The sequence below is a fragment of the Ursus americanus genome, chromosome 3 (genome assembly GCF_024610735.1).
Source record: "Ursus americanus isolate L20-20 chromosome 3, mUrsAme1.1.p, whole genome shotgun sequence".
NCBI classification, from domain to species: Eukaryota; Metazoa; Chordata; class Mammalia; order Carnivora; family Ursidae; genus Ursus; species Ursus americanus.
Genome location: NC_142129.1, coordinates 22,133,103 through 22,157,286, shown reverse-complemented (window position 1 = coordinate 22,157,286; position 24,184 = coordinate 22,133,103). Strand labels below are relative to the sequence as shown.

At 43.7% G+C, this 24,184-nt stretch overlaps 1 protein-coding gene across 1 annotated transcript; it reads right to left on the bottom strand.

Annotated features, from left to right (window-relative positions):
- Positions 1 to 6,154: 6,154 nt before the first annotated feature.
- ZC3HC1 (zinc finger C3HC-type containing 1) lies at positions 6,155 to 24,180 on the bottom strand. The gene is made up of 10 exons (XM_045792649.2): positions 23,986 to 24,180; positions 22,011 to 22,122; positions 19,281 to 19,431; positions 18,651 to 18,734; positions 12,491 to 12,618; positions 11,116 to 11,270; positions 9,970 to 10,213; positions 9,405 to 9,617; positions 8,766 to 8,972; positions 6,155 to 6,596 (listed from the first exon to the last, which is right to left on the bottom strand). Exons 1-10 carry the CDS (start codon positions 24,129 to 24,131, stop codon positions 6,528 to 6,530), a joined length of 1,509 nt encoding a protein of 502 aa, XP_045648605.2. The 5' UTR covers positions 24,132 to 24,180; the 3' UTR covers positions 6,155 to 6,527.
- Positions 24,181 to 24,184: the final 4 nt, after the last annotated feature.

Genomic DNA, 24,184 nt, shown 5'->3' with positions numbered 1-24,184 from the left:
CACTGAACTCCCCATTTCCCCCTCCTCCCAGCACCTGGTAACCACGTTCTACTTTCTGTTTCCATGAGCCTGACTCCTTTCGAGAGAAGCGGAATCGTACAGTTTTCGTCTTTTTGTGAAGGGCTTGTTTCACTCGACAAAATGCCCTCAAGGTTCATCCATGTTCTAATGTCTGACAGGATTTCCTTTTTTTTTTTTTCTTAAATGGCTGAATAGTATATGCAGGCCCCACATTTTCTTTATTCGTTCATCTGTCCACGGACATTTAGTTTGCTTCCACCTCTTGGCTACTGTGAATAATGCTGCAGTGAACATGGGTGTGTAGCCATTCCTTTTCTAACAGCCACGAAGAGACTCAGCTCAGAAAAGGATGAACTGGATTCCACAGTGGAATGAAGGTGGATTGAAGGTGAATGGAAGGAGGGGAGGGTAGGAGGGCAGAGTACTCTCTAGATCCCTTCCCGTAAGATTTAGAATGGGTAACCTTCCTGTCCAGTCTATAAACTCTGAAGAAGGACATGCGAGATGAGCTAGTAAGCTACCAAGATTGTTTTTCTGTGTATTTGTCTGCATATCAAATATGTACCAGAACTAGGTAATAACTTACTTGACAACTTTCAAGATCAAGCTTTATTATTATTCCATCCGAACACGGTCATTTATTATTCCTTCCACTGTTCTTACCCCCTTGATATCAAAGGCATACAAAACAGGAGAAATAATAAAGTATGAAAACTTAGATACCTGGAGGGGGGAGTGGAGAGAACACAAAGCTACCAGAAATCTTTGCTAGGCCACTGACAACTGGTTATAGAATTATAAAGATGAAGGAGACCATTTTTTTCATTCCTTGCACAAGCAGTAGTGTGACGATTTAAAAAAAAACCGCAAAGGACATCATGTGTGCCATTTGAATACGTGAACTTTCCATTCTCTCAAGGTCTCTTCTAGTCACGGCTATCTAAACCACAGCAGAGAGAGGTACGTGGCCTGGCACCGTTCCCCACGTATGTCACGAACGACTTTCCCCGCTGCAACAGGGTTATTACAGCAATCGTTTTAATAGTTTTTTTTTTTTAAGATTTTATTTATTTATTCTACAGAGATAGAGACAGCCAGCGAGAGAGGGAACACAAGCAGGGGGAGTGGGAGAGGAAGAAGCAGGCTCATAGCGGAGGAGCCTGATGTGGGGCTCGATCCCGGAACGCCGGGATCACGCCCTGAGCCGAAGGCAGACGCTTAACCGCTGTGCCACCCAGGCGCCCCCGTTTTAATAGTTTGAATCACACTCCACTGCTCTGGATTCTGTGGAGCTCATCACTCTTCAACAGTCAGACGTTTAGGTCACGTTCAGCTGCTTCTTGTAGGTACCCACGTTGTGAACGTCTTCCTGGAGAGCACTTTTCCTCTTTTGAACTATATCCTTGGTTAGGAGGCAGATAGAGTGTTAGGAGAGCAATGAACTTAGGCTTTAATTTCCTCGTTTCTAACACGGAGATAGTAATTGTATCTCCCCCACTTGCTATGAGGCTTGAGGTTAAAATCTGCAGTGTTTAGGATAGTACGTGCCCGTAGGGCTAACTTGGAACGAGAGCGATTTGTAGCGGTAGTAATTTCAACTTTCAGGGCTTCTGTTCAAGACTGTTCCCGTCCCCTGGTGCAGGTCGCACTAAACAGGCAGGCTCCGGCTGCAGGCTTTGTTTCACTGTCACCTCAGAATGGCTCGAAACCCACCCTGCCACGGAGTCACCCGCATGTGCGTTTCCTTCTTCTACTTTGATTCCAGGCTGGACAAGCCTCTCCAGGAAATGGACGTGGAAGGTAAAAATGATTGACTTGTCTCTGGGGACCTTGGTTTCCTCACGAGAACTGTAGGGTCCTGGAGGTGGACCTGGAATTCCTTCCTGGTCAGACGTTTTCTGTTCCTCCTTGCATTCTCTTGAGGGCTGTTTCTGACCTACTGTGGGAAACAGCCCACTTTGTTCCATATCTACCTTCTGCGACAGGGACAGGCAGCTGACAGAAGTGAGGACAGAAAGCTGAAGTGTATTCTTCAAATGGCCGGAATTGTTGGATAATCTGAATAAACCACCAAGTCTCCGTGGCCTACCCCTCCCCCCCAGAGACCTTCACGCAGACTTGGTTCCCTCCTTCCCCTCTCTTCCTAGTTGGCTTCTGCTACACGACAGTCCCCTGGCACAGAGCGGCACCGTAGAAAGAAAAACAGTCACCACCAGCAACACTTTGGCCAAGAAGCAATGACGGAAAAGAGAGCATGGGACAAAGATGAGTGGCCTGTAATGAAAGCTGCGGGACTCACTTCGGAGGGCGTGGGTCAGCTGACCCAGATAACAGCTACATTAAAGCCAAAGAAAACCCAGAGTAGGACTAAAACTATAAATAGCAAGGAAAACTGAGGAGGAAGTGTTTGTTCTTTTGCTGTTGGTCAAGCTGTACGTGCAGCTGTTTTTGTTGCTAAGACAGAACAGGGTGGAAGGGATTTCAAAGCTGGCTCTGAGGCAGCCACAACTGGTCTGAGCGTTTGAGGAGTAAAAGAGGAAAGCCCCCAAAGAGCATGTTGCACCTGCTGAGTCTGTTAAAGTTGGCTACAGTTTGAAAAGAGCCAGGTGAAGGACTCACTTCTGGATACCGGGATCCCATGAACAGTTGCAAGACAGTCCTTTCAGCTGTGAGACGCGGATCTCAGCTTTGTGCCCGGAAAAGGAAGATCACAGAACCACAGATATTCCCGGCTGTATCATAATGGAACGATCAGAAGGCTGGGAAGCAGGGGTCTGCAGCTCTGCCACATTCTAGCTGTATGACGGCGCTTGTTTTTAGAGGCCTTTGAACTTCAGTCTTTCCCTCTGTAAAAACAAAATCTCCTTGGATAGGAAGCGCAACCTTTGCTAAAACCATACGTAGGATCCTAGAGAACTTAGCGGAGAAAGACAGTAAAAGGAGAGTCCGAAGGCTGGGAGAACTGGCCAGACTCGGGAGGCTCCAGGATACTGCCGCTCACCCGGAAGCTGGGGCCAAGACTGCAAAGGAAGGTTCTCACCTGCAAAGTGGACAGGAAGGCGTTGGAAGTTTTATTTCCAGCAGATGATTAACACAGAGATTACACAGCATCCTCGTCAGCGACCTACTGGGGCTCATGAAAACAGGAAAGTTCCTTACCATGATGATTTGTAGTGCCCACTCTGAGGACGGTAAAGTAGCAAAAAGTGAAATTTTAGGCAATTATCTTTTTTCGAGGGATCTGCCAAAAGAAAAACTGTATTTTCAAATAAAGAATCAAATCAGGAAAAGTGGGTTCCTAGAAAGGCCACAGCAAAACCTTTGACGGGAACAACTCACAGGAAGAACGAGTAGCCCGGGGTTGAAGTGATGTCCTAGCGTGTGGACGAAAACAGCAGCTTTGGGAAGTTCATGAGCTCAGTTCCATCTGTATCAGTCAAGGTTCTCCAGGGAAACAGAACCGGTGTGATACGTATAGATACAAACAAAGAGATTTTCTATAGGAATTGGCCCACACAATGATAGAGGCCGAGGAGCCCCATAATCTGTCCCCTGCAAGCTGGAGGCCAAGGAAAGCCGATGGTGCTGTTCCGATCCAAGCCTGAAGGCCTGAGAACAGGAGCTCCGAGGTCCAAGAACAGGAGACAGATGTCACAACTCAAGCAAAGAACACACTCGCCCTTCCCGTCTTGTTCATTCAGGCTCTCACGGGGTTGGATGGTCCCCGCTCGCTTTGGTGAAGGTATCTACTTTACTTCTTCACCGATTCGAAAGCTCATGTCTTCCTGAAACATCCTCACGGATACGTCCAGAAATCAGATTTTACCAGCTATCTGGGCATCCCTCAGCCCAGTGAAGCCCGACACATAAAATTAAGCATCACCCCATCTGAGAACACCCGCTACGGTCTGAAAGTATACTCAGTCCGGCCTAGTGGTGTGTTCACCAGAAATTCGGACAGGCAGCCCCGAGCCTCGGGCACGTGGTTACACAGGCTGATGATAAGGCGGATGGCTTGACTTCTGTGCGAGCATTTGAAACGAACACCCTCGACCTCAACGCACTGGATCCTCCTCTCCTGACCCCTAGAACCTCATTCGTAGACAGATACTGAACTCGAAATGTTAAAAAAATACCACCATTGTGTTCCCTCCCCACCTGGGTTCTCGACCTAGAACGGCTGGCCACAGACCTCGAGGTTGCCCTTGATTCCTCCCTCTTCCTCATGCCCAGACTGTTCGTGTTGAAGTTGTCACTGACACTTCTGTCAAGTCATCCATTGTCCCTGCCATCACATCTCCCTTAGAGCCTTCCTGTCTCCCCTCATGCGCTATCCATACACGCCACGATCATCTTCCTGAGTGCCCGTGTCATTTCCCTGCTCAAAAACTCTTCCAGTTTTTTTCCCAAAGAATCAAGACCACACTCCTCAGCAGAATACACGAGACTCCAATCTGGCCTGACTTCTGTCCTCTAACCCTCCCCCTTCTACTCCTCAGTGCACGGGCCTAGCCACAGAACACCTGCTCTTTCAGGGCTTGCTCACTGCTTCCCACGTGGAAGAGACTTTCTTGAATTACACCAAGTCTGTCGCAATCTGCTTCCATCTATGCTTTACACACACACACAAAACAAGCTTGTGGGGCTTTGCCTATTTTAAAGAAACGTAAATACTTTCCTTGGAGGGAGGCAGAGATTAAACACTGCAGTGGACTTTAAAAAATTTACCCACATTATTATAACCTGGAATTAGGGGTGTAGTCCTTTTGAATACGTTGTGTTAATGATTCTACGCCACTCCTAAAGCAGTGACCTAGAGGATATGAGCTTCTAGAGGGCAGACTCCAAACTCACTTCGTCACCAGTGCGCAAAAGGCTTCCACCCTGTAAGTCTCATTTCTGTGAACGTCAGAGAGCTGCCCACCAGTCAACCTCTAAGGGGTCCACGGAAACTGACAACGAACACTCAGGCCAAAGGCAAAAGAGCACCTCTACAAAAATAACCCGGAAACAGCTCTACTGGCCTCCTCTGCGGACAGAGGGTTGATTTAGGAGCGATACCGACACGATTTACCCTTTGAAAATTAGAACTGAAAAATGACAAATCTAAAAATCTGACATGCGTGAAGAAGAGGGACTGTCCCTCAGACTAAAGGGATTTAGGCAACCCATGATCTTGAATTGGACCTGGTTTGGACGAACCAAATGTGAAGAACATCTTGGAATACTTAGGGATTTTGCATATGGACCGGGTACTAGATGATGTTACGGGATCATTCATTTTTGTTGGGTGAAGAATACAGAAAAAATGTATTTTGTTAAGAGATGGAAACTGAAGTTTGGCATGGGTAGAATATTATGATGTCTATTATTTTCTTTAAAATATTTCAGTATAAAAGAAGTGAACCAGAAATCCAACTAAACACGGTTACTAAAAGAAAGTATGACATTTCAGACAACAAATTACTTTCTAGTCTTGCTGGCCCCGTTATCACTGGGCAGTCTTATTTGGATGGGGCAGGTCAGGGCCCATCTTCTCCACCACAGACACTGATGCTCCCCACCAGCAGTGAAGGAGCCTTGGGGAGCCCCACTCAGGGAGCTGTGTGCAGAAGGCACATGGAGAGGGCGTCTCTCCTCAAGGACCTTCCTCCCTTATTATAGCCTCTCATTCTGTTATTGCCAAAGCAAAGAGAACATTATCAGCCTGTCGTTCACTACAACACATCGGGAGATCTCCTGGTGACATAATGAACACCCTCTGGTTCACAAATACCTCTTTGTGGGGGCGCCTGGGTGGCTCAGTCAGTTAAGTGTTCGACTCTTGATTTCGGCTCAGGTCATGATCTCAGGGTTGTGAGATCGAGCCCTTGCATAGGGCTCCATGCTCAGCACTCAGCGTGTTGTGTGCTTGAGATTCTCTGTCTCCCCTTCCCCTCCCCCGCCTCCAAAAAAAGAAAAAAAAAGAAATACCTCTTTGACTAGAATCACAAGTAAATTAATAAATTTCAGGCTTTGCAGCCAATCTGCAAACTAACATTTAGATTTTGTTTAGTGCTCCACTGAAGTTTTCTCAGTGTCTGCCTTGTTTGTATCAGCCCAGGAGGCAAGAAGGAATGCAGTTCTCCAGCAGTAAGAATCTTAACAAATATTTTATTAATACATACTGTCATATTCCCGGGATGTAGGAGTCCTCAAAACAGTGCCCCGTACTGAAAGAGAGTAAAAGTGCTCAAGTCCTTGGTCTTCCGTCTGGTTGAGTAACCCCAGACTCCTTTAACAGGAGCAGGCTTGCTGCACGTCACCTGCCCACACCCCCCCACGGAGACAGGCTTCCCCTCGGTCAGACGCAGACAGTGACACTCATTGCCTTTTGCAAGGACAGGGGCTCCTTATGATTAAACCAGAACGGAGAAAAACTTAGCATCAGCTGACCAAAAAGGAATTCAGACTTTACTTCTCCAAGTCACTCATTCCGCTTCTCTCCAGGAAGGGCCAGAGTATCTTCAGGATGAGCATAAAGATTCCCACTGCCGGAATATTCGGAATACCTTCCTGGATTTCTCAGACAGACTCTACAGGTAGAAAAGCTCATTATTAGAGATTAAATTCTTTTATAGAGACGAAGGATGGGGGTAACAGCTTTAAGGCTTGGCCTGTAAATTTCTTCCACAGTGATCTAGATAGGTCTAGGATTGAGAAAAACAAGTTAATTTTATATTATTTTATACTGTATGCAAACTATACACCTAAAACCAGACTAAAAATCAAGACGCCTGCATTCTGCAGTTAGACTACTGCCAACACGCGGAGCCTGTCAAACACGGCTCGTGTCCTCCCTCCAGGTACCTGCATCTGTCCTGATCTTTGTGTGTGAGGCGGACACTTGGGACCCACCATTAGTGCGCCACACGTGCTGCACTGGCTTCCATCTGTCATGCTGAACTGGCCCTCGTGCATTATTTCTTGTGAACAAGGGTTCGCATTCGTGTGATGCCTCACTGGGGTTAGCAGTGTAATCCGAGACCGAGGGGTAAAACAAAGTTTAATGACTCTTTCAGGTTTAAACTATGACCCTGGCCTTCTCGGCTTCATTTATAGCCAGCAGAGCTAATAATAGGAAGACTCTCACTGCCACTTGATCATGCCTATGAAGTGATCTGAGATTCTGAGAAATGGTGTTACAGGGAGGCAAAGCAATTCACTAAAAGATAAAAGTTCTCAGAGAATCAGAACACTTGGTTCTCTCTGCCTGTGAGAGTCACGGTGAAGAGCCCAGAGTCTCAGTGAGAATGTAAATAATCACCCGGCAAGATAATCCATAAAATCACCCCCAGTTTCAGACACCAGAAGACATTTTCACTGTCTTCTTATCTTCTTTGTGGATGAGTGTTTCAATAAAATAAAAGTCAGGGCGCGCGGGTGGGGAGAATCTGAGCTCTTACTAACGATGGAGGGGAATTTAGTGAACAGAGTGACAAAGTTAAAAGAAACTTTAGTTGAATAAACAACATAAACTTTTTTCTAACGTCAAGATCCTTTACCCAGCCTCATTCAGCTCTGAAATTCCCAGTCATAGCAGCTGTGGGAAGGTTAGAGACGAACCACCACCAAGGATCTCCAAAGCCCTGGAACCCAGGGCCAATTATGAGGCCAACTTCTCCCACTCTAAGAACAAAACAAAACAGAACAAAAAAACCACCACCACAAAAAACCCCACAAAAACCCTGTGGGATTTCTTCTTAGCAAGACAGTGACAGAGGGCAGTCAATAAGACTCTATTTCGGGAAGATCTGGGCAGAGAATACACAAGCCGACATTTGTCCTCAGATAGCTTTACCTATTTGCAAAAGTTTTTAAATGGGGAAAATGAGGGCTTGTTTTTTCCTGTGGAAAAACTTGGAAAGCCTTCATTTGTGTTGTTTGCCAAGGGTACGAATGTACGTTCGTGGGCTTTTAGCAGGGCTACGGTTCTCTCCAGCAGAATCCCACAAACCTGGGAGTGTTTCTTGTAAACATCTACGGCGAGTATTATTTTACTTTGTCCTTGGAGGGCTTGGGGGTCAGAAATTATTCTCTTCATACCACACTATAAGGCAAATTTGGGGAGGAGCCAGCAAAGGAGAGAGAACTGTTTTCCATGATTCCTTAATGCCCACCCTGCTATCACTTGCACCCTTTACACGGAGTGAACACTTGTTTTCTCAGCTGTCACGGTGGTTTTGCGTCTACCCACATTTTGCCAGCAGCAGCGATCATGACCGCAGCAGCTAGCCGAGGCTCGGGGCACAAGCCTGGGGCTGTGGAACAGAGCAAAGAAACGTGCCCACCGCGCGGAATGAAACCGTCATCTGGGGGTCAGAGTACAAGGCTCCAGACAGCTAAGTTAACTGGCCAGGCTCCAAAGGCAAGTGTCAGCCACAGACAGAAAGAGCAGCTGTTCGGCAACATGAGGCCAGAGCAGCTGCCTCCCCATCTATTTCTGTTTCGGTCCTCCTTCTCTATTTTGAGTCATTTTAGTTGAGAAGACAAAGCATTTACCAGAATTTGAGGGAATGCCAAATGCTAATCAACTGCAGGAAGACTGAGTCAGTTCCATGCCGATTCTCTAGGACGAAACCTGTCAAGTCTAACTTGACTTCCGAACGCTGAGGGCAGGCAGGGTGCTAATTATAGGACCGGCCTCTGTTCCTCGTCCCACAAACAGCAAGCGGCGCACACGCACAGGCAGCGGCTTAGCTCACCATGGAGTCTGTTTCGGCCGGCTGGCTGGACTGCTTGTGGGCCAAGAGGATGTTCAGCACGGCCTTCCAGCCTGGCTCTGCAGGGGTACTGGCATCTACCTCCGTTCCACCATGCTCCCTGGTCTCCTTGCCAAGTGCGACATTTACCCAAGGGCACCAGTCTCTGTGCTGAGAGGCGGGGTCAAAGAAACTTCGGGAAGACATGTCCTGAGAGGGGGAAGAGAAAGAGTGCTGATGAAGGGCGGATGCCACATCATCTCAGGGAGGCACCGCCAGGAGTTGTCCAGTCTAGACTCTCACAAGTGCCCACATTTCCAGTTCGACGTTCTCCTTTAAACACTGCTTACACCACGCCCAGTCTCTATAAATACTTTCATTCCCTCTGTGTTAAACCGACAGTCCCTGATCAGGTCTGTCTCCCTGATCTCACTGCCATCCCCATGGGCCTGAAATACTTACCACCTCTCCAGAATCCACTCCAAAGATAGGGCACCCAACTGTCCCATCTTGAAACCTATTCCCGTTACCTACTAAGAGTCACAGGACCTGGGAAGGGCTCATGACTGCTTCCCTGTGCTACACGGTGAGGGCCTGGCGTGCCGCCTGTGCTCAGGGACTTCTGCACACAGGTGGACTCACCGAGCTGCTGGAAGAGCAGAGGCGAGCTCGTTTGGCTCTCCGGAGAGGACTAGACGGCACCTCCAGGCCAGTGCTGTCTCCTGTTCCCATACTGCGGGTGATGGGGCGGGTTCTGGTGGTGGGGCTAGCAGCCTCTGGCTCAGGACGGTCAACGGGACTGGAAGAGTCCCAGCTCCGAGTTCGGGAGACAATGGGACCTGGGCTCCTCTCAGCCTGAAGGAAAGAAGTAACAGAAGTACACCAATGACATGAAGGACAATGGTCAGAAGAAATATTTCTAGAAGCAGGTAAAAGCTGATGCTTTGCAGTTTTAAACTCTAAAGAATTTACTTTCTGAACTGTTGACATAACTAAACTCTTCAAAAAAAAATAACAGATTTTCATACAACATCACGAATTTAGCTTCTGTGTTGCAACTGGCAAATAAAAACATGCGGTACTCTGACCAACGTGGTCAGAAGGGAAGCTTACCCGCCTACGGTGATCTCCAACTTTTCCACCACAATGCTTTTGGCAAGACTGCTGCTTTTAAAAAGGCCACCCCAAGCAAGCCTTAAGTTCATACCTGCTCTGAGCCAGGGGAACACGTGGCATCCTGGCTGCGAGTCATCATCCTCCGAGGAGACTCAGGCACAAGAGGGAAGCGCTCTGGCTTTCCCTCAGGGCCTGCGACGGGGGAGCTGGTCAGGCCAAAGGACGCATCCAGGTCGCTCATGGATGACTCAATCTGCTGGAAGCCCCAGAGCCCCACCTTCCTCATACACTGCGAACAGGTTATCAGGGAGAGCTGCATGGGTTCCAAGGAAGAACTAGGCAGGAACAGAAAAGAGAGTTTTCTCAAAGGGCAACATTTCCAAGGGCTTAAGTGTAGTCATTCGTGAGAACGCTTTATCTCATCAAACAAATCTCTGGAACAGTCCAGTGGACTGGGAATCATGTCATCTCAGGCCCCCAACTCCATCGTCACTCACAAAGTTGTTCCTATAGAAAGATCTAAGGATCTTGGTGTAACCTCTAAGATAAGACTATCTTAAAGGTTATGTTTTATAAATTTCTCCTATTCCTTTTGAAATCTTTTCTTTTTAAATGAAAAATATTTCTTAATCTATCAAAGAAAGTATATTTAAAGTAAATCTAGATTGGTTCTAACAGTTTTCTTTCTTTTTTTTTTTTTTTAAAGATTTTATTTTTAAGTAATCTCTACATCCAACGGGGGCTTGAACTCACAACCCTGAGATCAGAGTCAGTGCTCCACTGACTGAGCCAGCCGGGTGCCCCCATTCCAACAGTTTTCTAACTCAGAGGGAGTCTATGCCAAACTGAGCAGCTAGAATGGAAACACCAACATGGGGGCCTGAGGACTCCAGCTGGCATTTCCTTTGGTAGTTTTTATGAATTCAACTGATTTTTCTTCTTTCTATAAATAGAAAGGAGCTTCACTGTTTCCAGAAGCACAGATTCTCAGCTGGGAAGTGATAGTAAAAAAAAAACCAAAAAAACAAGAAACAACAAAGTTCAGGTGTGTCCAAGAATTCCTGAGTTCAAATTCTGGTTGTGTTAATGATTCTTATGGTCCCCTTGCCACTCCCTCAGGTTTTGTCTGTTTTTCTGACAGGAAACACCACGGGGTCTCCAATACTATTAGTGACTGACGTATACCAGTGTATGATGTTGTCAGAGTTCACGTCCCCCTAAAAATTCACTGACTCACCTACACGCCCAACCACACAGAGAGAGAACACAGGCAGTGACGTGGACTTGGATGTCTGAGCCTAATTTGCTTGCAGTTTTTCTCTCATCAGTTCGGTGATCAAGTTCATCTTCAAGCAGGTGCAGAAGAAGACTGACCTTGTCTTCTGTCAAACACTACAAAGGAACCAAGGTAACAAGCTGAAATTCCCAATCACAAAAATCACATATGAGGACGCATTTAGAGGGTTCAAGGCAAAAATTATGAAAGAAATCCCAAACATGAAGACAATTCTCTTCATTATGGAAGGCTCACTTATAGGAAAGGGCTAAGGTTTTAGACAGAAGCTTCCTGAATTGCCCTGCACCTGCTGATTGAGAAAGGTAGCAGTTTTCCTAGAACTACCAAATCTTTTCTTAGTTCTAATTTGTTTTCAATTTACCAATTGCAGATTTTCTCTGAAACCTGTAAACTTCAAAACCCAATAATGAAAACAGATTACCATTTATCCTAACATGACACTGACTTTACTTCTTGACAGAACAAGAGAGCTTGCCAAGGTCTTTATTTTTGTTCTAAGAATAATAAAGAACTGACAAGGTGAACAAAAAAGCTGTCTTGGCTAGGGACAAGGGACATTTAAAATAGGCACGGAGTTGGGGTGCCTGGACGGCTTAGTTGGTTGAGTGTCCGACTCTTGGTTTTGGCTTGGGGTGTGATCTCAGGGTCTCGAGGTCGAGCCTGGTGTTGAACTCTGTGCTCAGCACGGAGTCTGCCTGGGACTCTCTCTCCTTCTTCCTCTGCCCCTCCCCACGTGCTCTCTCTCTAAAATAAATAAATAAATCTTAAATAAGTAAATAAAAAATAATATAGGCACAGAAATTAAACTTTGGTTAAAATCCAATCAGCCTCTCAACTTGAAGAAGCAAAATAATAGCTTCTATTTCCTATCATAAATCTTGTCTTTGGCATGTCTACAGGGTGATGAAATGGGACACTAGATACTCAGTTTCAAAGTACAGATGGGCCAGAACATTTCTAATTTCTGCTCACAGGGGAGAAGGGAGTTTCTAACTTCTATAGTATTTTCTTTGGGAAATGATATGTGATAAACCATATGAAGTCACATTCCAGGATCTTCTGTTAAATAGTTTAAGTAACAAATCAAGATAAAACTGAATGTACGCCATTTAAAGAATCCTATCTAGACGTTTCAATGAAACCCGTTTACTTAAACTCCAAGTTGCCCTTCTGGTGGAGACTGGAAAAGGTCAGCTGAGGGACAAACAACGAGTTCTCTTCACAGCAATCTGAATCCTCTGTCACGTAAAGAAATGCTTCATGTACAAATGGTAGTGAACTGAAGGCCACTGTAGGCTAGCCAAGAAAAACTCACCATAGTTTTCAAGTCCTCTGGCCTCAGGGAAGGAAGCTGGAGGTCCAAGTGACAAAGGCTTTGAAAACGATCCAGGAACTCACTAACAAGGACGCCAGGTTCATTCAATGGCAACATCCCAAACCGATCTGCAGACAAAGTACACCGGAGGATCATTTGGTGCAAATTGTAAAAAAATAAAAGATGTGTATAAAACAAGAGGGGATAGGTACTGATAAAATTGATAAAATACCTGAAGGTATTAAGAATTACTGACTTTTTTTGATGGGGCTGTGATGATATTTTTGTGAGAATATTCAAAAAAGAAGATTCTCGAAAAGGGTTCCTCAGAAGCAGTCCGTCTAAGCTGAATTTGAAGACCAACAACAGTGTGTAAAAGCAAAGGCCCAAAGGAATGGCACAGCTGGGGAATTCTAAATGGTTTCACAGGACTGCAACACAGTGTGCCTATGGGGAAAGGAGTAGGAGATGAGGTTAAAGTGTAGAGAGTAGGGGCGCCTGGGTGGCTCAGTTGTTAAGCATCTGCCTTCGGCTCAGGGCCTGATCCCAAGGTCCTGGGATCGAGCCCCGCATCGGGCTCCCTGCTCCAATGGGAGCCTACTTTTTCCTCTCCCACTCCCCCTGCTTGTGTTCCCTCTCTTGTTGGCTGTCTCTCTCTCTCTGTCAAATAAATAAATAAAAAATCTTAAAAAAAAAAAAAGTGTAGAGAGTAACTAGATCAAGACTTTACTAACGTGTATGATGAGAAATTACTAAAAGATTTTTTTTTAATTTCACGTAATTTTTTTGGTTATGATTTTATTTATTTGTCGGAGAGAGAGAAAGGGAGGGCGAGCACAAGCAGGGGGAGCGGCAGGCAGAGGGAGAAGCAGGCTTCCCACTGAGCAAGGAGCCCGATGTGGGACTTGATCCCAGGACGCTGGAATCATGACCACTGAAAGAGTGATATTATAGATAATATGCATTAATTTAGAGTAGAGATTGTAAGGGGTCAGTTGGGATGCAAAAAAATAAGCTTAGCAGACATTAAAGTGATTTAAGGTAATAATCCCTGTGAGATACCAGTGGCCGAAGGATGGAGAGAAGGAACATCAATGTCATAAAACTCTTAATGACCAGGGGGTGGGGGTGGGGTGGAGTAACTGGGTGATGGGCATTAAGGGGGGCATATGATGTTATGAGCACTGGGTGTTACATGCAACCAATGAATCACTGAACTCTACATCTGAAACTAATAATGCACTATATGTTAATTAATTGAATTTAAATTAAAAAAAAAGTACCCAGTACGATAGATATTATTACTACATAAATTCTACAAATGAGGAATCTGAGGAATATAAAAGTAATATACCCAGGTTTCATGATCCGTGGATGACAAAAAGCTCCTGCTTTTACAGAGCTGCTATTACAGCACTGGCCAGTTCTTCGTACTCCTCAACAGTACTAGGGAATTCCTAGTTTCTTACAGCTCCTTTACTTCTGTTTTCTTGTTACCCTTTGTTTTGTTCTTACTCTTCTGTTACTAAATATCCCATGTATGTAGATTTTCCTTTCCCAATAACATCTGAGCTCCTAAGACAGGGATCAAGCTGTCTGGCCCTTTATGTCCAGCAAAAACCTAACATCGTCTTTTAGGCAATAGTTTTAAAACTACAGCTTTGACCCCTACTTAGGTTCTGAAATCAGTTTATCACTTACCTAATTGACGACCCATTTATTTTAATGAAATAGAATGCAGTAATATCAAACCGTGGCATATCCACACAATGTAATATTATCCAGCAATGTAAAAAATAAACTCTAGAAGACAGTGAGGAACCTTAAACGTATAGTGCTATGTGAGAGAAGCCAGTCTGAAAAGCTGCATGCTGTGGAATGCCAACTCTGGGACATTCTGGAACCAGTGAAATGATCCGTGGCTGCCAGGCACTCGGGGAGGGAAGGAGTGAGTGACGAACAGGGACAGCACAGGGGATTTTCAGGGCAGTGAGGCGCTTCTATATGATAATGTCCTAGTGGATCCAGGTAATTACATATTTGTCGAAATCCACAGAATGTACAACGCAGAGTGAACCCTAATGTATACTATGTATTAAAGTTAATAAAGATATTTGTTCATTAATCAAAAAAAAGTTAAAATTTGCTTAAAAAAACCTCTTAATGATCAATGAAACCTCATGCTGTAAGAAAAACAGGGCACAGTAATACACCGTGTTAAATTGGGAAAATGAATATAAACTCATGATGTTAAATAGAAATCTAGCAGTGACAGTTTCATGAGCACACAAGTATGTCAGAACTTACCAAACTGTACACCTCAATGTGTGGCTTATGTCAATTATCCCTCAATCGTAAGGATGCTTAAAAAAAAAAAAAGAAAGAAAAAATCTCTTTCCTAGTTTTGTTATTAAGAGGTAAAAAAGCAGTAAAAATAGCACTTTTGTTCACCATTTATTGTATCATTAGCAACCAGATTTTGGTCTCTAATGTTATTAAATATTCTCAAACTATTAAAAGTTGTTGCAAGTAACCAAGTATGTCAAGACACATGCCATCAACTTAAAAAGATGTCTCATTTTACTAGAAAAGTCCAATTATAAAAAACTAAAATCAACAAAAAAGGTATGGATTTTAAAAAATCAAGTGAAGGGGCACCAGGTTGGCTTAGTGGGTTGAATGTCCAGCTCTTGGTTTCGGCTCAGGTCATGATCTCAGGGTCATGAGATCAAGCCCCACATTGGGCTCAGCGCTCAGTGGGGAGTCTGCTTGGGATTCTTTCCCCTTTCTCCCTCCCCTTCTTATCCTCCCCTTGCTCTCTGTCCTCCTCTCTCTCTAAAAATAAATAAAATCTTGGGGCGCCTGGGTGGCTCAGTCGTTAAGCGTCTGCCTTGGGCTCAGGTCATGATCCCAGCGTTCTAGGATTGAGCCTCACATCGGGCTCCCTGCTCAGTGGGAAGCCTGCTTCTCCCTCTCCCACTCCCCCTGCTTGTGTTCCCTCTCTCACTGCCTCTCTGTCAAATAAATAAATAAAATCTTTAAAAATAAATAAATAATAAAATCTTTTAAAAAATAAATAAAAACTAAAAAAAATCAAGTGAGGATTAACAATAAAAAGGAAACTTTTTGTTTTTTTAAGATTTTATTTATTTATTTGACAGAGAGAGACACAGCGAGGGAGGGAACACAAGCAGGGGGAGTGGGAGGGGGAGAAGCAGGCTTCCCGCTGAGCAGGGAGGCTGATGTGGGGCCTGATCCCAGGACCCTGAGAACATGACCTGAGCCGAAGGCAGACGCTTAATGACTGAGCCACCCAGGCGCCCCAGGAAACATATTCTGATGACCAGTGGCTCAGGTTTGAAACTTAGGAGAAAAAAAACAGTTCCCAACACCTTTCTGGTCACCTTCCAATTTAGGGTTTGGTCTGATTCCTACAATCCTAAGAAAATACTAGTAAAAATTGATGAAGGCCAAAGAGCAAACAGAAGAAATTAAACTCACCATGAAAATGTTTTAACATAAGTTAAAATTTATGTTTTATAATTAACATATGTGGTAATTTGTCTACTGCAGTATTTGATATGTTCAAAATACTCGGTCTAGTAAATCAGTAATTATAAATTAAAATGTTTAAAGGGATTTAATTTAGTTGGTAAATGTTAGAAAAAATAACCTTCAAAATTGTATTTATTAGATATGCTTAATAAATGTAAGCATTAAAGCATAAATAGTTGTAGGTCTTCCTCTCTTCACACTAAAATCTCTGGAATGTGAAAGAAACAAGGGTGGCATACTTGAAAGGTCACATTTGAGATCTATTTAGGAGGTAGAATATTCAGGACCGGGTGGTAATGACAGGGAAGGACATCGAAGGTGACTTCCAGGTTTCTGGCTAGGACAAACGGGGGGGGGGGGGGAGGTCAGTACCACTTAAGATGGAGAAAATATAACAGAACTAAGGTTTAAGTATAAAAAAAATGAAGACTTCAGTTTTGCATATATTGAATTCCAGGTACCTACAATAAAACATTCCATGAAAATGTTTAGAAGGTAGCTGAAAATGAGTCAAGCTTAAAAGAAAAGTCGGGACAGCAGTTAGAGATCTGAAAGTAAGTGGACCAAGAAAGCAGAGTGTATAGTAATATGAGTCGGGAACCACCCACAGTGTCCTGGGCAGATCCTGAAAACCTGGACTGGGTACACTGGGAGGATTCACATCCTCGTGGGACTGAGTTCAGTTGTACTACACAGTGAAATAGCTAGGCCAACAGCAGAAACTCCTTATTACACATCATCTTCACTTTAAAAATGTTATTCCTTAATAGTCCCTTTCTAATCCCCTTCATTATCAGTAAATGGCACTCTATGGACACTTTTCATCTCTCTCTCTCTTTTTTGAGGATTTTATTTATTTGAGAGGGAATGAGTGAAAGAGCACAAGAGGGGGCAGAGGAAGAGGGAGAAGGAGACTCCCTGCTGAGCAGGGAGCCCAACGTGGGGCTTGATCCCAGGCCCCTGAGATCATGACCTAAGCTAAAGGCAGATGCCCAACCAACTGAGCCACCCAGGTACCCCCACTTTCAATCTCTTTTTTTCTGTTAGTGGTCACTCATGGAATATTCCCAGGCATCAGTGACCCTGGAATTGGCCTGAGCTGTCCTACTGAAATAAAAAGTAGACCTACATGGCACTAATGTCTGGCCAGGCATGAAGTTTTGCACCTGGTGTTGGTGAACCCTCTGGAGGGCCCTGCTGTGGAGGCTGGTTACTCAGCAGGAACATGCCTACACAACCAATAAAATATATATATTTATTTAAAGATTTATTTATTTATTTGAGAGAGAAGGAGAGAGATAGCAGGGTGGGGAGGGGCAGAGGGAGAGAGAATCTCAAGCAGACTGTGCTGAGTGCTGAGCCTGACGTGGGGCTCAATCTCACAACCCTGAGATCACAACCTAAGCCAAAACCAAGAGTCTGACGTTCAACCGACTGTGCCACCCAGGTGCCCCAACCAATAAAATATTTAAAAATCCCACTTGATGGGGTGCCTGGGTGGCTCAGTCAGTTAAGTGTTTGACTCTTGATTTCGGCTCAGGTCACGATCTCAGGGTACTGGGATCAAGCCCCACATCAGCCTCCGTACTCAGCAGGAGTCTGCTTGAAGATTCTCTCCCTCTGCCCCTCTCCCGACTCACACATACAAACACTTAAAGGCCAAGAGCCTTTAAGGGTACAGATATGATTAAAAATAACTAAAATAACTTTAAAAGATATAAAATATTAGCAACTGCATCATCTTAATATTTTTCATAGAACAAGTTCTAAATCAAGATCCTAAGACCAATAACAAAGGAGCTGTTATGTATCCTGTAAGGCAGGGCCTTTTAGACTGTGAGAATTCATAAAAGTCCTGTGTCTCTTAGCCTAAGTATAAATTTTGGAACCATAAAGAAAATATACTCTGCCGTTAGTTTCCTAGAATACATAGTTAGGTTCACTCTAAAGCAGCTTAGTTCAAAAAAAAAAAAAAAAAAAAGTAACGACTGAAGTTAATAATTAGCGTGAAGATAATCACAAATTCACCTGATCCAAGAGCGTGCGCCCTGCCAAGGCCCTTATACAGGCAGTCTTTGGCTTCAGTGCTGTTGTTATATTGTGTCATTTCACTGTGATAGACTATACGTTGGTAATCACTCTTATCTGGCTTCCTGTGAATCTGCTTTAGCAACCGAACCCCATTTAACTGCTGTTAAGTGCACCAAAGGAAGCCCGGGGACAACATGGCACTGCTTGCTCTGGTGGGAAAAGCAGAGAGTCTGAAATCAACACAAAACCATAGTTTTGCCTCCCCACCAGCTGGTTTTAAGATCTCTGCTTCTGTTTCCTCACCCCTAAAACTGGGTTGAGAATCTAGCTCCCAGGGCCCCTGTGAGAATTAATCGGGAAAATGTACACACGGCTAAGCTGTTGGCATGCTGAATGCCCATAATAAAGTTAAGTAATAACCTAACAAGTGGACGAATGTAAGTTCTTCTTGAAAAGCACGTGTAGAAAGGAAGAAAAGAAACTTCAAAGACTAGATTTTCACAAAGAAATAGACAATACTAGAAATGCAATAACCAAGAAGAGATGGTAAATGGGAGATCTTGGAAATGAGTACCTGGGGAGGGGCTGTCTGGCCAGAAACAGAACTTCTCGTGGGCGGTGCACAAAGCTTTCTTCAGCTCAGCACATCGGTCCTTATCTGAAACCCACATAGGGAGCATTGCCTTAGAAAACACTGTAGATTCAAAATCAAATGGCCAAGAATCTTTAAGAGTATAGACAATTAAAAATAAAAATGACTACGATAATTTTAAAAGATATGAAAATATTAGCAAGTATATCATCTTAATATTTTTCACAAAACAAGTTCCAAATCCAGATCCTAAGAGCAATAACAAAAGAGATAGTATGTATCTTCTAAGGCAGGGCATTCCGAAGCACCAGGCTTCATCAAAGTGCCTTGTCTCTTTGTCTAAGCATACGTTTTGGAACCATCAAGTAAACATACCCTGCTGTTAGTTTCCCAGAATGCATAAAGTCAGGTTCACTCTAAAGTAGCTTAGTTTTTTTTTAAAAAAAAGTAGAAACTGAAGCTAATAATTAAATGAAGATGATCACAAATTCACCTTGCTCTATGTAATGGCACACATTCTTTGATCAAACACAGGTGGCTGGTCTTTTTGGGAAAACTGGTCTAATATATCTGTGAATACGGAGGAAAATGTAATTTGTACTTTATACTCACATCGGTCAAAATCGAAAGCTGGTTGTAAACTGGCACAGAGGAAAGCCTGGCAGCTGGAGCACTTGAGCATATCACATTCAACTGTGACCCAGCCATATTTTGCACAGACAAGTGGAGACAGCTCGGAGGGCTTACCTGCCCATTTCAGAGAGTATTCATGTCAAGAAAAACAATGCCGCAAGTATATTAAAATGAGTAAGTCAGAAATTAAAACTTTAACTCATTCTTTTATATATACAGGAATAAACAGATTAAGAGAAAAAGCAATACGAAAAGTTTGAAAAACTATTTTTAAAGCACACATACTTCACAGAATAATGGAAGTCATTTGAATAATAACCGGTGGGGGGGAAATTATGAACTTTCTCTCTACAAAGCCCTGTGTTTTTTATATGACTGAAATATGGGAATTTGGAAACATTCCAGTATCAGCAAGAGAGGGCCTAAAGGCTAGAAAACAGAATTTAGATATAAACGTTAAAAGGGCTCCAAGCTGGGCAGGGAGTCTACCTAAAAAAATAGTAAGTAAATAAATAAATACAATAAAAATAATAGAATCACTTAAATCGCTGTGTTAAATAAATGATTGTCATATCCAAAGTGGTGATCAATTCATATCCAATGAAAACAAAAAAGAACCAAAGAAAACGGTTCTAAATGCTGCAGCAAAATCAGGCATTAGTCCAAGGAGCAGCAGTAGAAAGATGGTTAAAATACCTTCCTCTTCCCGAGCAATTTATTCCTAAAGCCATCAGGTGGTGAGCAAGGAGGACAGCCAGGAGGGCGAGGGGAGGCAGCTCAGCGCCAGGTGTCAGACCTCAAGGTGGCTAGAAAGGGGCTGCTCACCTTGAGGCGCTGAAGCCAATTAGGGTGTAAAGAACATCTCCACGCGGCCCCCGCTCACCAAATCAGGGATAACTGGAGTATGAAAATATATCATGGTAGTAACGGATTATAACCCACTGAATAAAAAAAGCAGCCCAGGCTGCTATGAATAAATGACTACTTAATAACGTCTGTTGAGGAATGGGATATTGGCGTAGTTTCAAAGCGCCTCTGCACAGAACGCTGTTTTCATTACAAGGAAAGAAGAGAGTTACTTTACAATGGAAAAGATGGACAGACACTCCCTGAATCAAGTGATCAAAGGAATCATTGCCAGGCAAGGGACAGATCAAAATCGTTGTGCCACCTGGCAGGATGCGGTGAGGACACAGCGCCATCCCGGGAGGCTCCTACGCTCCCTGCTCATCTAACTATAAGGAAACACCAGACAGATGTGAATTGAGGTACACTCTGCAGGACAACTGGCCTCTCATCTTCAAAAGTATCGTGATCATGAAATTCAAGGAAAAACAGGAATCTCAACCTTTTGCCATAAAGAATATTATTAGGCCAACTGTTGAGATGATTAGGGTCTGAGGGTTCGATGGTAGTAATTTATTAGGTGAAATTTTCTAATTTTGATGGCTACACTGCAGTTATGTAGGAAAAGGCCCTTGTTTGTAGGAAATATTTGGGGGGTGGTGAGGTATCACTTTGGCAACTTACTTACAAGTAGCTCAGAAAGGAAGTTTTTTGTAACCTGTGCAACAAAGTCTGCAAGTCTACAGTTGTTTTGTATTTTTAAAAAATCACTCTAGTGCATAGAAAAGGGCAAAAGTGATGGGATGTCACGCCTGAGATTAGATCACAGAGTCTAGCTTCTTTCTTGCTTTCTTTCACTTGCTCACTCTGATGGAAGCCAGCTGCCACGCTGTGAACTGTCCGTGTGGAGAGGCCCATGTTGCAAGGAACATACGGAGGTCTCTAGCCAATAGCCACTACAGATCTGAAGCCCTCAATCCAACAGCCACGTGAGCGACCTTGGAAGTGCATCTTTTCCTAGTGGAGCCTGGAGATGACTGCAGGTCAGCTGCCACCTCGATTGTAGCTTGTGAGAGACCCTAAGCTAGAGGACCCAACCAAGCTGTGCCCACATTCCTGACCCACAAAAATTGTGACATAAGTCGCTGGTTGTTTTAAGCCACTAAACTGTAGTGTAATTCGTTATGTAATAACAGATGATATACAGATAATATACAGAAGAAAATCTAGAAAGAGACAGGAAGTACGGCAGGCAGTCTCAGAAAAACATTAGGTTTGGGTACCAAGAGCCTTATGCTGTAATCCTGACTCTGTCATTTGCTAGCAGGTTGACCAGAGGCAAGTCACATAACCTACCTGAAACTGTTCCCTCTTCTGTAAATGAGTAAAATAATAATACCTATTTTCATAGGTTTAGGGTGAAGATCAAATGTGATAATGTATGTGAAAACATGCTACCTACAGGTGTTAGTTATTATTTCTTCTCTTCTCAAGCTCTTAGTGTTTTCTTCTGTGAAAAGAAAAGGTCAGGTTATCTCAACACTTGATCTTAGCTAAAAGGCTAAGAAGTGATGTCAGGTCATCTCAAATATCCCTTTGAGGAATAACATTTTATGGTGCTAATTTTCCTATAAAATTTCTTACCAAATCTTCTTTTTTAAATAATTTTAACTAGGCTCCATGCCCAACATGGGACTTGAACTCACAACCCTGAGATCAAGAGTCGCACGCTCTACCAACTGGGCCAGCCAGTGCCCCTTACCAAATCTCATTCTTAAATTTAAAACATCAGAGTAAGTGGAAGAGTAACAGTTCCAGGAGCAAGGAGAAGGTGCAGGTCACATGACCTAATAAAAAGGATATAGAAAATGTTTCCACTCTGCTAAAGAAGGCTTCTTTGCTTGTAGATTCCAATGGTGGCTGTTCTTGTTGGGGCGACCCATTAACTGACTGGAATGTGCCAGATGCGTCCTTCCTAAAATAAAGTGGCAGAACTCTTGGTAATTCTTTCACAGCATCACTTTGCCCAAACATTTTGCATTTTAATTCTCGGCACATCATAGCATCAATCACGCCACTCTGGATTTTAACCTTTCTAAAAATCATCTCACTTATGTCATTCCTCTACTTAAAATTATCAATGGTTTCATAATACTAAATAGAATCCAAATTCTTCAGTCTGGCATTCAAATCTCTTTACAGTTTGGCCATACCTGAATTTCCAGCAATTTCTACCTCCAGAGTGCTCCTCTAATCCTCTACTGGCAAACTGTTCTAGCTCACTCACTGCTCTGCAATAGTATTTCACACAACTTCAGTAAACGCAAAATTAGACTCAAGGCTTCTATGCATTATACAATTTGAACCACATTAGAAATTTAACTCTTTTAACACAGGGAAAATAATTTTGATATTTCTACCTGGGTCCACTCTTGATACCCACTCTACCAAAAAAGAACTAATTTGAAAATTCAAATCAAAGTAAAGATCTTCAGGGGCACCTTGGGCAGCTCAGTTGATTAAGCGTCTGCCTTGGGCTAAGGTCATCATCCCAGGGTCATGGGATCCAGCCCCGGATAGGGCTCTTTGCTCCAAGGGGAGCCTGCTTCCCCCTCTCACTGCCACACCCCCTGCTTGTGCTCCCTCACATAAGTAAATAAAACCTTAAAAAAAAAAAAAAGTAAAGATCTTCAGGCAATTTCACGAAAAAAATTCAGGGAGGAAAAAACCAACAAAACAATTATCTTATTTTCAGTGAAAGGCATTTCAACAGCGTGTGGGAGGGCTAGAGGAAGGAACTGCTGAGGACAAAAGTCATTTTAATAAAAATAGGGTGACACCAACTATTGTTAACTTGAAAGAAACTCAAAGACTTTCTCAGAGAGTCAGAGAGCCTCAGGGAGATGTGGTTCTTGAAAGAAATTGAGAGGATCCATAAACTTAGATGAGAAAAAAGTGACATTTATTTTACTAACCTCTACCTGAAATGTAGCATTTCCTTCAATTATGAATGAAGGTAATAACAAAACCCCACAAAATTATAGTCGCATCAGCAGTACCTGTGAATTTGTCACCAATGGAAATCAGATATTTTGTCACCACATTGTGGTTCTTGCAAGTTTTGAAATATCATTTATGTTTATGATTATTTCAAAATTATGGTAAACAGTAGACACTACTAGATGTAACATTTTTAAAATTTTACTATTTTTTTTTAAGATTTTATTTTATTTATTTGACAGAGACAGCCAGCGAGAGAGGGAACACAAGCAGGGGGAGTGGGAGAGGAAGAAGCAGGCTCCCAGCGGAGGAGCCTGATGTGGGGTTCTATCCCAGAACGCTGGGATCACGCCCTGAGCTGAACGCAGAGGCTTAAGGACTGCGCCACCCAGGCCCCCCTAAAATTTTACTATTTTGATAACTGCATTCCAACATAATTGGTTTTTTTTAATCCTACGTAATTTACTTCACGCACTTAAAAATATTCTGAGAAGGGGTTCATAAGCTTTACCAGGCTGCCAAAGGTGTCTAAAGCTTAAAAAAAAATTTAAGAAACCCAATTAAGAGATGTCAGGTGCATATCGAGTTAGCAGTCCCCTTTTTTCCCCCTTCCCTCCAAAACCTGTTTTGTGGCAAAATTCCGCCCGTGGTACAGAATGCAGTACATCCCGGGAAGATTAAAGCCGAGTAAACGTAGTAAACCCATTCTCTTTCCCAACCTGGGACGTAGGCAACCCCACCAACCGAGTTGCCGACCCTGGGGATCCCCCCAGGCCTGCGTTCCCCAAACCCTCTCCAATCTGCCGGCGCCGGACCCAGGGTGGACTCGCGAACTTACGCTTCCGCGCCTCCCTCCTCCGGGGCAATCCCCTCATCTATCAGCTGCCGGACTTTTTGGGGAGTCCCTTCTGGGGAGCGAACAACCGTACCCCAATTCTTTTCAACCCCCGCGGCAAACGCTTGCCCCTCACTGGGCGCCGCCATCTTGGTCCGTTGCCGAGTTGCTTCCCCGCGGGTTTGAAGGCTCAGGAACTTCC

What these genes read in the sequence shown, in the direction of transcription:
- ZC3HC1 (XM_045792649.2), bottom strand. Translation starts at nt 24,131, where the DNA reads ATGGCGGCGCCCAGTGAGGGGCAAGCGTTTGCCGCGGGGGTTGAAAAG. An exon ending in GCAGAGTGGAAACATTTTCT is followed by an intron (nt 19,432 to 22,010) that starts ATATCCTTTTTA and finishes TGACATGAATAC; the next exon opens with TCTCTGAAATGGGCAGGTAA. An exon ending in AGCTTTCGATTTTGACCGAT is followed by an intron (nt 18,735 to 19,280) that starts GTGAGTATAAAG and finishes TGTGGGTTTCAG; the next exon opens with ATAAGGACCGATGTGCTGAG.